Source organism: Megalobrama amblycephala, linkage group LG21 (assembly GCF_018812025.1).
Source record: "Megalobrama amblycephala isolate DHTTF-2021 linkage group LG21, ASM1881202v1, whole genome shotgun sequence".
Taxonomy (NCBI): domain Eukaryota; kingdom Metazoa; phylum Chordata; class Actinopteri; order Cypriniformes; family Xenocyprididae; genus Megalobrama; species Megalobrama amblycephala.
This window is the reverse complement of record NC_063064.1, coordinates 9094854-9109208: the sequence shown is the minus strand read 5'-3', so window position 1 is coordinate 9109208 and position 14355 is coordinate 9094854. Positions and strand designations below refer to the sequence as shown.

Here is a 14355-nt window from a genome sequence, read left to right as displayed (position 1 = left end):
AAAAAAGCCGATTTTAACAATTTCAGTAATACGATTTTGAGTTAAAAGTGTGTATTGTCTCTTGCATTGTATGCTGTTTTTAAACTTCCAGATCAAAAAAAAAAAATTCAAATATCAGATAAATTCAAATACAATTCCATCCTCCCTCCAAACACACACACACACACACACACAAGGTTATAGACCTAACTTTTCAGCTAAATAGCCAGCAGTGGAATTGCATTTACAGCATGAACAATTAATGAACATGCAGTTTTCAGTGATATTTCTGCTTATCTGACCCTTAAACTGAAGGAATATGCATCCCTTCATAGGTAAGACAATGAATGTGCTTCATCTACAAACCCACATATAGAATTTTTCATAAAGCCTGTCAACCACCAAAGGCATACATTTAATCTATAGTGCTTTACCACTGGACTTCAACCATGAGTATCAATCAATATCTTCCATTAGACGTTGACGCCACCTTGTGGGCGTTATATATAACGAACGACTAGACCTTTTTGCGACGGAATAGTTAAAGGATTAGTTCACTTTCAAATTAAAATTTCCTGATAATTTACTCACACCCATGTCATCCAAGATGTTCATGTCTTTCTTTCTTCAGTCGAAAAGAAATTAAGGTTTTTGATGAAAACATTCCAGGATTATTCTCCATATAGTGGACTTCAATGGAGCCCAAAATTATTTGAAGGTCAAAATTACAGTTTCATTGCAGCTTCAAAGCGTTCTACACGATCCCAGACGAGGAATAAGGGTCTTATCTAGAAAAACCATCGCTCATTTTCTAAAAAAAGAAGAAAAAAAAAGAAAAATTATCAATAAATGCTCCTAATAAATAAATAATAAATTTATTAATAAATAAATGCTAATGTTTTAACAATAAATGCTCCTCTTGAACTATAGCTCTCCTTCTCTATTAGAATTCCGGCAGTGTAGACACTGCTAAGTGTATTACTGCCCTCCACAGGTCAAAGTTTGAACTAAATTCTCATATACAATATGCTAGTGCAAGTATATAACAGTTAGTTCAAACTTTGACCTGAGGAGGGCAGTAATACACTTAGCAGTGTCTACACTGCTGGAATTCAAATAGAGAAGAAGAAGAGAGCTAGTTCAAGACGAGCATTTATGGTTAAAACATATAAAATCTTTAAGTTTTTTTTTTTTTAGAAAATGAGCAATGGTTTCTCTAGATAAGACCCTTATTCCTCGTCTGGGATCAAACTGTAACTTTGACCTTCAACCGTTTGAAGGCCATATGGAGAAAAATCCTGGAATGTTTTCATCAAAAACCTTAATTTCTTTTCGACTGAAGAAAGAAAGACATGAACATCCTGGATGACATGGGGGTGAGTAAATTATCAGGAAATTTTAATTTGAAAGTGAACTAATCATTTAAAGGAATAGTTGCGCCCCAAAATACTTTCATTATTTAGGCTACTGAGCCTCATGGTTTTCGAAATTTCGAGATTGTTATTTTTCTGTGGAACAAAAAGAAAATATTTGTAAAATCTTCAATTGACAAAAGAGGGGAAAACACATTAAAAGCACCATAAAAATAACCCAGTTTCTATTTCTCAGCCCACTCCACCTAGTTTATGCCACTCACGTCCAAGTCTTATAAAGACATATGATGTAGCTTTGTGTGAGGAAAAAATGACTGAAATTGAGTAGGCTATTCAGTGAAATTCTTCCTGTCTGCGTTAAACGCTAAAATAATAAGTTTATGCTTCATTTCACATATTCAAACTGACGTGCAGTGTTTGGGTAGACAAAAGCAAAAACCTGTGGCATTTTCGGCGCCAAGCCTGGGATTTAAACTGAACATGGCCGAATGAAATGGCATGAAGGTGAGGAAATACTTTAAATACTATATAACTATTCCCATAAGGTTCATATATTCTGTAAATAAATTGATATATTAGCATTTTTTGACATAAGTAAGAAACAGTTTGGCCAGCAGACTTGCTTTGTGTAGGGTCTCTGGTTATTTCGGGTTCAACAGCTGCTGAAAGAGCTCCATTCTTCATTTGATCCCTTCACTGTAATGTACACTAAGAGACTTTGTAGCGGCATTTAGTGCTAGATTCTGCTTCCGTGTTTAAGCCCATTGCTTATGGTAGAATTAAACTCTTATTTCATCCGTGTCAAGGACACAGCCTACTAAGCGGTGTCCCAAAACCCGATCAGCTGCTTACCTACATAGACAGCATTCGAAAGTTCGCTCTTGCATTCGCCGCTAGATGTCAGTGTTATAAAGCATTATACACTCACACCAAGTTGCAATGTTGTAATGCAAATAATACAACAATAAATAAGGAACCAAATCTAAACTGTAATTTAAGTTGCAAAGATTTTTGAGGGGATTTAATATACTCAAACATCTGACCATTTATTTAGGCTATACATCAAACATTCTGACACCAGCAGAATGCCATGACTTCACATTGATCAAAAAACTTCTGATAAAGATGCAGTTTTGTTAGTTTACGATCATTAAATTCCCATGTTAAACACTGTTGTGATTTTAATAACACTTTATCTATACTAATTAGCCTATATTTGGGCTGTATGTTTTAACAAACACTCATTAATGGATGTTTTTTCCTTTCTTTCTTTTTTTCAAATTACCACCACTAAAAAAAAATACACAGAATACTCAGTTCAGACAGGGTTCAGCAATGGTGCAGTGTCATTAACATGAAAATAAATAAATATTGTATACATAAATCATCATCATAAAGTTATTTCTGTACTAACAATATTTTAATTGCATTTTAATCTCAGCCCAGGCAGGTTTACGTCTGAGTGTTAAAATGAAAAAAGTCAGATTCTTTGATCACATTTCTTTCCCTGTTCTGTGACACCTGAATGTCTTTTGCAGTCTGAACATCCGAATCAGGAGTTATAGAGGAATTTCTCTGTTGCGCTTCTTCCAAAATCCTTAAATCACTGGAATCGACTGATTTAATGGAAGATTGAGTCTCAGTCCATGTCAAATCCGTGGCATCTTTTCCTTCAATCTCTTCAGAAACCATCCAGAGAAGATCTGTCTATTTCCAACATATCTCCATCCTCGGGCATGTAATTTGGTTGTGTGGATCTTTCATGAGTCGCATTCCATAACCCAGCCAGGCAGATGAGAGATGATTTTACTGCTGTTATCTAGAAAACCTTTCGAATCCCATCCAGCAGCATTGGTGTAGTAATCCAAACTGTTACTAGTGCCACCAGTACTAGTAAAAGGCAGACCTTTGACCCCTGCTGTGGCGTAAGAGAGCAAAGCTGCTGCGTTAATATCAGTTTCGTATGATGGAGAGGCTGAGGAAGACACAAACCAGCGCTGTCCGGAGGCCGTGCTGCTCTCTTGGGATTGGTTCGTTAGGCTGTTAGTAAGCATGAGTGGTCGGTCGGTAGTGACAGGGTCAGGGTTAAGAGTTGTAAAACAGGATTTTGTGTAACTGTTGACAAACTGTTCCTGGAATAAGGCGCTTGTCATTGCGTATCGTGAGCCAGGCAGCAACTGAGAGTGTGGAGAGTCGCCAGGTGTGGAGGTCAGTCGGTCAGCGTCACAGCCACTGTAACTTCTGAAGACATGGAGGAAACAAACAGGAGGAAATTAGGTAATAGGCCTACTATCAACCATTTTCCTACATCCCATGATGCTTTGCAGCAAATTATGGGAGTAACTTCCATTAAACTTAAATAATCAGCGAAAGGTTGGCTCTATGAACGTAATAATAAGCATTTTCAAAAACTGGGTACAATGAAATGACATTATTCTACTCACCCTTCAACCATTGAACATTAAAAGGAAATTTATAAGAAAAAGTGTAAAAGCATTAAAGAGATAGCTCACCCAAAAATTGAAAAATCTGTCATCATTTACTCTCCTTCAAGTTGTTCCAACCTTGTATGAATTTCTTTGTTCTGGTGAACACAAAGGAAGATATTTGGAAGAATGTCAGTAACCAAACAGATTTGACTACCAATGGTATGTATTTTTCCTACTATGGTAGTAAATGGGGGGTGAGATTTGTTGGGTTACTGACATTCTTCCAAATATCTTCCTTTGTGTTCAGCAGAATAAAGAAATTCATACAGGTTTGGAACAACTTGAGAGAGAGTAAATGATGACAGATTTTTCATTTTTGAGTGAAATATCCCTTTAATAAATTACTACCCCTAAATTCTCGATTTGTTTTCCCGCAGCAATATTAAAGACTTGTTAAATATCACTGTAGTGTCTAATACGTACCATAAGTGTTGGGGAAAGTTACTTTTAAAAGTAATGCATTACAATATTGTGTTACTCCCTAAAAAGTAACTAATTGTGTAACAGTTACACTGTAAAATAAATCCCAGTAAAATTTACGGTAAAAAAACCGGCAGCTGTGGTTGCCAGAACTTTACCGTAAAAAATACAGTAGCAACGTAAAAAAAAAATCTGTTAAATTTACGGTAAAATAACGTATTTCATTAACTGATATAATGTTCATTTAATACCAACCTAACGAAGTACTAATATCTGTTTTGTACCTTTATAATACACTGACAGTCACCAAACACAGTGGTGATAAGAGTCACATGATGAATCAAAGTTCATCACAAGCAGATTTCCCAGAAGCTGAGAAGGACAACACTAACATATAGAAGGAGCACACAGTGTCAATTCACACACACACTAAACACCATCATGGTAACATGCATGAAATTTTTAAAATGCAATAAACATTAATTTAACAACATTAGATGTAACATAAAACCCTAATGTACATAACTGATTAGAAAAAAATGAGAAAAACTAAGAAGAAACAGAGTCATTTCAACGAAAATATATCAAATGTGAAGTGTCACGCAGGGAATTGTGGGAATGTCAATTTACGGTTTTTCACTGTAAATTTTACAATTGAATTGTTATTTTTCACTTCCAAAAACTGTGAATTTAACGGTATGTTACCGTAAAATTACATTAAATGTACCGTTAGATCTGTTACAGTTATTCACCGTATATAGTACGGAAACTTTCTATAAACCAATTGACAGTTTTTCACCGCAGCATTTTTACAGTCTTTTACTGTTAAAATCACGGTCATTTTTTACAGTGTACTTTTTATGGAAAGTAATGCATTACATTACTTTTGCATTACTTTTTCTCAACTGGGCTGGGTTTGCTTCTTTGTTTTTTAACAACAAAAAAGTTCTATTTTGGCAAATGCAAAGGCCCTTTCACAACAAAAGTGAAATGAATAAGCCTCAGGTTGCAAATTCATGCCTGTACAGTATAGGGCGCAGCTAAAACAAACCTTTCAGCTGTGCTGCCATTCTGGATTGAAGAAGAAATTTCAACACTCTTAATTCAGCAATAAATAATAAAAAAAAAAAAACCCACACACACACAAATGTGATGTTTATCTAAACTCATTTTTGCTTAGGATGGTTAAATTGGATCGTGTAAGGTCAGAAGCAAAGACATTGGTTAATAAAGTGAGATTAAATACATAGTGTATTTGTTTAATTTAATATATTTAATTATTGCAGGTTTGTGCAATATTTTGAGATTGCATTTCACTGTTTTTATTCATTTTGAGAAATACTGATTCTGTTTTTTTGCAAGTGAGAAATGCATGCTCACATTTAGTCTAGAATAACCATCTTGTTCACAGCGCACACAACACCTCTGCACTTACTCACGATTTCACTCAACATGGGGCTAGGTTGCCAGGTTTTCACAACAAAACCTGCCCAATTGCTACTCAAAACTAGCCCGATCACGTATCAGCGAGGCCCACAGTAAAAATCGCATTCCAGGGGGTAAAATCGACATTTTTGGCAGGGTTATCCAGGTAAAATTTGCATTCAGGAGCTTCAACCCGCAGACATGAAAAACAATCCGCGGCAACAGTGTTAAAGTATCCCAATTCCGCGAGAAAACCACAGACTTGGCAACACTGACATGGGGACAGGAGAGCTCTCAGTCAATACATGGGAAAACAATGTAACTTGAGTTACTTATTTGAAAAAGTATCTTAGATATTTTGTTGTAAATTTAAAAGTAATGTGTTGCATTACTAGTTACTTGAAAAAAGTAATCTGATTACGTAACTCAAGTTACTTGTAATGCGTTACCCCCAACACTGTACAGGTGCTGGTCATATAATTAGAATATCATCAAAAAGTTGATTTATTTCACTAATTCCATTCAAAAAGTCAAACTTGTATATTATGTTCATTCATTACACACAGACTGATATATTTCAAATGTTTATTTCTTTTAATTTTGCTGATTATAACTGAAAACTAAGGAAAATCACAAATTCAGTATCTCAGGAAATTAGAATATTGTGAAAAGGTTCAATATTGAAGACACCTGGTGCCACACTCTAATCAGCTAATTAACTCAAAACACCTGCAAAGGCCTTTAAATGCTCTCTCAGTCTAGTTCTGTAGGCTACACAATCATGGGGAAGACTGCTGACTTGACACTTGTCCAAAAGACGACCATTGACACCTTGCACCAGGAGGACAAGACACAAAAGTTCATTGCAAAAGAGGCTGGCTGTTCACAGAGCTCTGTGTCCAAGCACATTAATAGAGAGGCGAAGGGAAGGAAAAGATGTGGTAGAAAAAAAAAGTGTACAAGCAATAGGGATAACCGCACCCTGGAGAGGATTGTGAAACAAAACCCATTCAAAAATGTGGGGGAGATTCACAAAGAGTGGACTGCAGCTGGAGTCAGTGCTTCAAGAACCACTACGCACAGACGTATGCAAGACATGGGTTTCAGCTGTCGCATTCCTTGTGTCAAGCCACTCTTGAACAACAGACAGCGTCAGAAGCGTCTCGCCTGGGCTAAAGACAAAAAGGACTGGACTGCTGCTGAGTGGTTCAAAGTTATGTTCTCTGATGAAAGTAAATTTTGCATTTCCTTTGGAAATCAGGGTCCCAGAATCTGGAGGAAGAGAGGAGAGGCACACAAACGTTGTGAGGTCCAGTGTAAAGTTTCCACAGTCAGTGATGGTTTGGGGTGCCATGTCATCTGCTGGTGTTGGTCCACTGTGTTTTCTGAGGTCAAAGGTCAACGCAGCTGTATACCAGGAAGTTTTAGAGCACTTCATGCTTCCTGCTGCTGACCAACTTTATGGAGATGCAGATTTCATTTTCCAACAGGACTTGGCACCTGCACACAGTGCCAAAGCTACCATTACCTGGTTTAAGGACCATGGTATCCCTGTTCTTAATTGGCCAGCAAACTCGCCGACCTTAACCCTGAAAATCTATGGGGTATTGTGAAGAGGAAGATGCGATATGCCAGACCCAACAATGCAGAAGAGCTGAAGGCCACTATCAGAGCAACCTGGGCTCTCATAACACCTGAGCAGTGCCACAGACTGATCGACTCCATGCCACGCCGCATTGCTGCAGTAATTCAGGTAAAAGGAGCCCCAACTAAGTATTGAGTGCTGTACATGCTCATACTTTTCATGTTCATACTTTTCAGTTGGCCAAGATTTCTAAAAATCCTTTCTTTGTATTGTTCTTAAGTAATATTCTAATTTTCTGAGATACTGAGTTTGGGATTTTCCTTAGTTGTCATTTATATAAAATATTTTATATTTTATTTTATTTTTTATATATATAAAAAATGTAACATTGAGTGATAAAATTTCGAAGGGATTTTTGCCATTTTGACAGTCTATAAATATTCTATTTACCTGCTTTAGAAACATTCCAGTAAACACTGCTAATATGGATTAGAAGTGAAAAGGGGAATTACATTTTATAGCATACATGTGAAAACAAACCTAGAAAGAGACGTGAGGATTTGAGGAGAAAAACAAGAGATTCTTAGTGCATTCCAGTGAAATATTTGTGGGATATATCGTAAATTAAATCGGGAGAGCAGAACACAAAAGCGCAGTATATGTACAGCTGAATACAAAGGGAAAAAAAGAGAGAAAATAATCAGGAGGAAAACAATGCAGTGACTGAAAAGAGCTCTTGCCGTAGATATTCTTGTTATACCATGTTAAAATACCAAGCGTTATTCTCCTGACGTCAAATAGAACATGAAGGACATTTTACAGCTCAATCAGTCAAATTGATGGATACGAATTATTTATAACGCAACCTTATGATTTGAAATGATTTGTTTCAGCTTCCCCAAACAGGAAATTCCTCCCATTTTCTAAAATGCAGTAGGAAAAATGTGAAGATAAATGTCCATGTTACTATTAGCAGCATTGCTTCTGTAATTATTTAAATTTGGTAAATATCTAACATGGACATTGCTAACAGAAATATGTTTTAAGATGCTGATAGAAAAAAAATTAAAATATAATTATATATTAATGTATAAAATTAATTAAATTAATTTAAAAAAACATTTCCGCAGTCAAGTCAAAATTAAAATTCAAATCAGAAAACCTGCAAGAGAATCAATTATCAATGCATTAATTTGCATGAAAATGGACTTACGAATCATAATTTTCCCGAAATCCTTTAGCAAATGGATTGTGATCAATTTTTAGTTGAGTTATCTGAGGAAACAAAGAAACAGATTAATTAAATCAGTTCATATTCATTTCTTGCTTGCTTTTTTTTTTTTTTTTTTTGTAGTGTAAATGAATGCAGTGAAAGACTAGTTCTTACATCTGTGTTCTGGTAAGCTGTGACAGCTATAAATTGCGTCTCGGGAAAGGTAAATGTCTGCACTCGATCAGGATCACTTGTATCTTCATCTCCACTCTTGTTTATTTCAATCACATGCACTCTCGGCTGATACTTATGAAGAGACTGTAGGACGATCATCTTGAAGGACAAAGAAAAAATATATATTAAAAAAAAAAAAAAAAAACATTCCACCTACCATAAGAAACTTCACAAGCTGCCTTTAAAAAATAAAGAATACATACATATAATTTCCTTGCTTGCTTTTTACTACACCGAAATGGACAGGTAACCATTCCGCATATATAACCTCCTGTTCATGCTATTACACAGCTACAAACAAGCTCTTAGGAAGTAAAGGTGAATGTAAGATATGGTTATAGTGTGATAATTCATTTATAATTTTTAAAAGAGGCACACTATATTTATATTGCCATGTTAAAGGATTAGTCCACTTTTAAATACACTTTTCCTGATAAATTTACTCCCCCCCATGTCATCCAAGATCGAAAAGAAATGAAGGTTTTTGAGGAAAACATTTCAGGATTTTTCTCCTTACAGTGGATTTCAATGGCTACCAACAGATTGAAGGTCAAAATTACAGTTTCAGTGCAGCTTCAAGGGAAAGAACGCGGCGCCAGTTTCGTTTTTTTCAGTAACTTGAATAAGGAAGGCGTAGGACATTCAGCGTAAGCGTTATGAAGAATGCGGAAGCTTGAAGTACGTTCAAGGCGATATTTTGTTTATAAAGCATAAACGGTTGTATTTTTTTCCGAAAATGACTGATCGATTCGCTAGATAAGACCCTTATTACTCATCTGGTATCGTTTAAAGCCCTTGAAGCTGCACTGAAACTGTAATTTTGACCTTCAACCTGTTGGTAGCCATTGAAATCCACTGTAAGCAGAATAATCCTGGAATGTTTTCCTCAAAAACCTTCATTTCTTTTCGACTGACGAAAGAAAGACATGAACATCTTGGATGACATGGGGTTGAGTAAATTTATCAGGAAAAGTGTATTTAAAAGTGGACTAATCCTTTAAGATAAAAGTGGGACAGACCTTCACAAATGTCATTATGAAACAACTTTTTTTTTTTCATGTGCCAAATGAAATCATTTGGATGTTGACCTTAAATGGAGTTATTGTCGATTATTGACTCACCCAACTAACTAAAATACTAATAGGCCTACTGATTCTTTTCAAGAAGAGAAAATTAAATAAGAAATCACCTGAGTGGAGTTGTTTGAAGCTCCCTTGTTGTTTGTCAGCTTCAGTTTTCCGAAAGAGATCTCCTGACGCATCCAGTGCGCGCCGGTGTTAGGAGAGTCCGGGTGCGTGTATACTCGGTTTCCTTCACAACAACAGCCACAAAAACATTTAATTCATCTGTTAGGGCCTACTACTAAACGGAAGTAACTAACATTATCATTACATGAATATTTATTTATTAATATCTGACTTTTTTTATCATTTAGTCCATGGGGTTATTACGCCTGGGAAAAGTTAAATCACATTTTTGTTTGCTATTCTTAAACCATGTGACTCTTTTTTTTTTATTTTTTTTTATAAAATCTGCTCGGAGCAAGGATTCATGATAAATTCCTCTCCAGACGTTTGATTGTTTAAGTTTACCCGTAACATGGAGTTTACCAGTGACATTAGTGTCCGCTTTGCCACAAGGAACCCACTTTCCGCCCTGGAACCTCCAGTGGTTCGGATCCGCCAGAATCACATCCACAACAATATTATAATGACACGTCGGGTCAAGACCAGAAACACTAAAACTAAGAAACGGAAACATCCGGCTGCAGGAAAAACCGAAACAAAAAATTACTTTTCAAAGAGCAAAATGTAAACAAATAAATAAAATATAGCCTCTCTCTCTCTCTCTCTCTCTCTCTCTCATATCATTATATATATATATAACATATGAAACTACTACTAGACATCCGTCCGCAATCAAATGGACTGAAAAACAATTGAAATAAAATCAATTTATAATAAATTATTACCAATTAAATTAATTACAAAACAATTGTAGGCTAATAATATTAATAAAATATAAAAAAAAAAATACATAGCCTATTATTAAAAAAATATTATTTTGATCCTTCTCTGATGCCTTTTTATAAGCTTTCAAAAATACTAATATCGATAAATTAAAATGTAGACTTACCGTCCCTGTTTAGTTATGATCATTTCTGTTTGGTGTCTGTGGAATTTGAACCACAGCCCCCGGTTACACAGGTAAACCTGCGCTTTACCAGGCACCGAGGGGAATGGATAGACGGCGGCGTTTGTATAAGTTTGTCCGTACGGCTCTGAGTACGCGTAGCTCAGCCCATTGTACGGCCCGTTGCTGATGACCGGGTGAGGTGTCATGTAGTGACTGGAGAGTGCCGGGAGCGCGGGCACTACTTGCTGACCTGAATATGAGAACATTGCAGAAGACGAGGCGAAATCTGTCCGCGCTTGACTTGATTCAGGTAAATTGCAATTCTCCGCGCTTTCACTATCATCCCGTGCCGCGGAGACGTAGTCCAGAGCGTTTGACGGGGTTCTTATCCCTGTGGAAGAGTCTTTTCAAAGGTGGCTCGTTCTCCAGAGTGTCACCGGAGGAGGAGACGCGGTCGTCCCCCGCGGCGGCGATGTGCGTAAAATCAGTGTCCACACTCACCGGTTTGTTGGCCAGTGCGGACGGTGAGGGGAGTTGTTGCAGGTGCATAACTCTCTGAGAAAGTTCTCGGAGTTTAACCTGGGTTCAGAACCTCAGACCTCAGACATACTGCTTTGACTGGGTGTTCATGCCCTCTGCCGCATGTGTTAGAGCGTGTTCACACCGAGCTTAATATAGGAAAATGACGTCGCTCCGCATTTGATAACAGCATAATGGGCTGGTATTTGCATTTAGATTGGCATTAAGCCCACTTAAAGGATTATTTCACTTTCAAATAAAAATTAGCCCAAGCTTTACTCACCCTCAAGCCATGAGTGTATATGACTTTCTTCTTTCTGATGAACACAATCGGAGAAATATTAATAAATATCCTAAGCTTTATAATGACGGTAAGCGTTACCAAACGAGTATGAGCTGAAGAAAGCGTCTCCATCCACATCCATCCATCATAAACGTACTCCACATGGCTCCGGGGGTAAATAAAGGCCTTCTGAAGCGTAACGATGCGTTTGTGTAAATAAAATATCCATACAGGTTAAGAAGTAAAATATCTAGCTTCTGTCAGACCGCCTTCCGTATTCAAGTTACGAAGAAAGTGTAAACTGGCGTCGCGTCAGGTACGCTTTTTTTTGTAAGTTGAATAGGGAAGGCGTAGGACGTAGCGTAAGCTTTTTGAACTGCAAGAGTTTTACACTTTCTTCGTAACTTGAATATGGAAGGCAGTCAAGTAGTCATTTTTTGTGCCAGCAGCACATAATTTACATTAAACAGCTATAGGCCTACACCCTTTCATTGGGCCTATTTACTCTAAATCACAGTATTTAACTGTCAAAAATATAGGTCTAAACATTGCTATTGCTACTTTCATAACTATTACAGTGTATGGACCCCTTTAGATAACTGGCACATCCTTGATTGTTCAGTAGGAAATTAGATGCAGAATCATGAAATTAAAACTGAAAATAAATTATTTATCCAAGCACCTTCATAGACTTTATTCAAAATAAAAACTTATTGCAGAGACACCTCCTCTCTGATGATGTGTTTACTGGCCCAAGGGCAGGACATCCTGTCACTCAAATGACATCCAATCAACTCCCGATGAGCAAAATCAAGTCCCGCCCTACATTTTTTCTTGTTCAGAATAGTTTCACTCAGATATAAGTCACAATAAGGAAGAAAAGCTTTTAATATAAATTTTAAATTAATAAATAATAAATTTTAATTGTAATATACAGTGAGCATAAAAACGGACACATTTCTAAAAACTCATGAGTCACCATGATAACATGGTATAGGATAAGCTGGTAAGAGGTTAAATAGGCTGGATGTGAAGAGAAGAATAAGTGTTACACTGTAGCTAAATAATCCATAGAAAAAGTAAAAGATTATTGTACATAAATTATACACATATAGTAATAATTACTATACTATATTAATATTATATATTACTATTACATATATATACATTACACTATTATATACAATACTGTACATATAGTACATATAACAGTGCTCACAGCATTGCTAGGTCAATTGTTTTCTACGTTGTACAGGTCTTTTTTCTTAGCAAAAGCTATAAGATAACCTACTAGTAAAATAATTTGCAGCCAGTCAATCATTACTGAATAATAATCCCCTTATATCACCTTGAAGGGGGCTTTTGTGCAATAGTTACATATTTGCTTAAAGTCCCCCTGAAATCAAAATGTAAGTTTTTTAGCTTTTAGTATGAATATGTTCGCCTTAAGGTTATGAATAGGTGTGTTCCAAAACAATGACAAAATTCGCATTTAGGAGATATAAGCATTCGAAACTTAGTCTCTCACTTCCGCTAAAATGGATCACGGATTTTCATCACATCACCGCGGACTTCAGCTTCTCATCAGATCTTCTGTCCAATCAAATGCTCTCTAGAATACTACATTATAAATAGACGCTGAAGCTGCGGCTGAGATCGGTAACTTGTTCACACATTTACTAGTTTCTATATTGTAGATGACACATAGTGCATAGGTACAGAAGAGGATTAGGGCCAAGCAATAATAAAAAAATAAAACCATCTTGAGATTAAAGTTGTTAAATTTCGAGAAAAAAGTCAAAAAATGTTGAGAATAACCTCATTAAATTACGATAAAAAATTCGTTAAATTTCGAGAAAAAAGTCGATAAAATGTTGAGAATAAAGTCATTAAATTACGAGAAAAAAGTCATTAAATTACGAGAACAAATTCATTAAATTATGAGAAAAATGTCGTTAAATTTCGAGAAAAAAGTCGAGATAAAATGTTGAGAATAAATTAAATTATGAGAATAAAGTCATTAAATTATGAGGAAAAAAAGTCATTAAATTATGAGAACAAATTCGTAATTTAACGAATTTGTTCTCGTAATTTAATGACTTTTTTCCTCATAATTTAATGACTTTATTCTCAACATTTTATCTTGACTTTTTTCTCGAAATTTAACAAGTTTTTCCTCGAAATTTAACAACTTTTATCTCGAGATGGTTTTATTTTTTTATTATTGCTTGGCCCTAATCCTCTTCCGTACATAGGGGATAGGGAAAGTGAGACTGTAATTATGCTTTCCGTTGAGGCGAATGAAGTCTTCGTGTTAGTGTCACATGAACCACCGCGTGGATCATACTGAGTCAGCGCAGACCACAAAACGTATCAGACCCATTTGAATTCTGCACAGAATGCTGTATTTTAAAGCGATATGGAGGAGATTAGGAGGAGAAACGTTAGAGATTAGAAGGAAACTGAGGTTTTAACAAGCTCAACAGCTCTGGCCGAGCTGTGATATAAACGAAATGCTATTGGCTATTTTTAAAAAGGGGAGGAGCCGTTTGATATGTCCCGCCCTGTCTTCCTGTTTCAGTTGAAATGACACAAACACATTGAATGCTGCACGTTCCAAGTCACTTAAGTGGGCCTTTAATATCTCAGGCAATGTTATTTGATCTATAGGAATTACAGATGAATTAGAGATAGGCTTG

At 36.1% G+C, this 14355-nt stretch overlaps 1 protein-coding gene across 1 annotated transcript; it reads right to left on the bottom strand.

Annotated features, from left to right (window-relative positions):
• Positions 1 to 2379: 2379 nt before the first annotated feature.
• On the bottom strand, positions 2380 to 11715 carry tbr1a (T-box brain transcription factor 1a). The gene is given in 9 exon segments (XM_048172431.1): positions 2380 to 3041; positions 3043 to 3123; positions 3125 to 3593; positions 8485 to 8546; positions 8659 to 8817; positions 9908 to 10029; positions 10329 to 10483; positions 10855 to 11224; positions 11256 to 11715. Coding segments are annotated over 9 exon segments (1803 nt in total). The 5' UTR covers positions 11404 to 11715; the 3' UTR covers positions 2380 to 2804.
• Positions 11716 to 14355: the final 2640 nt, after the last annotated feature.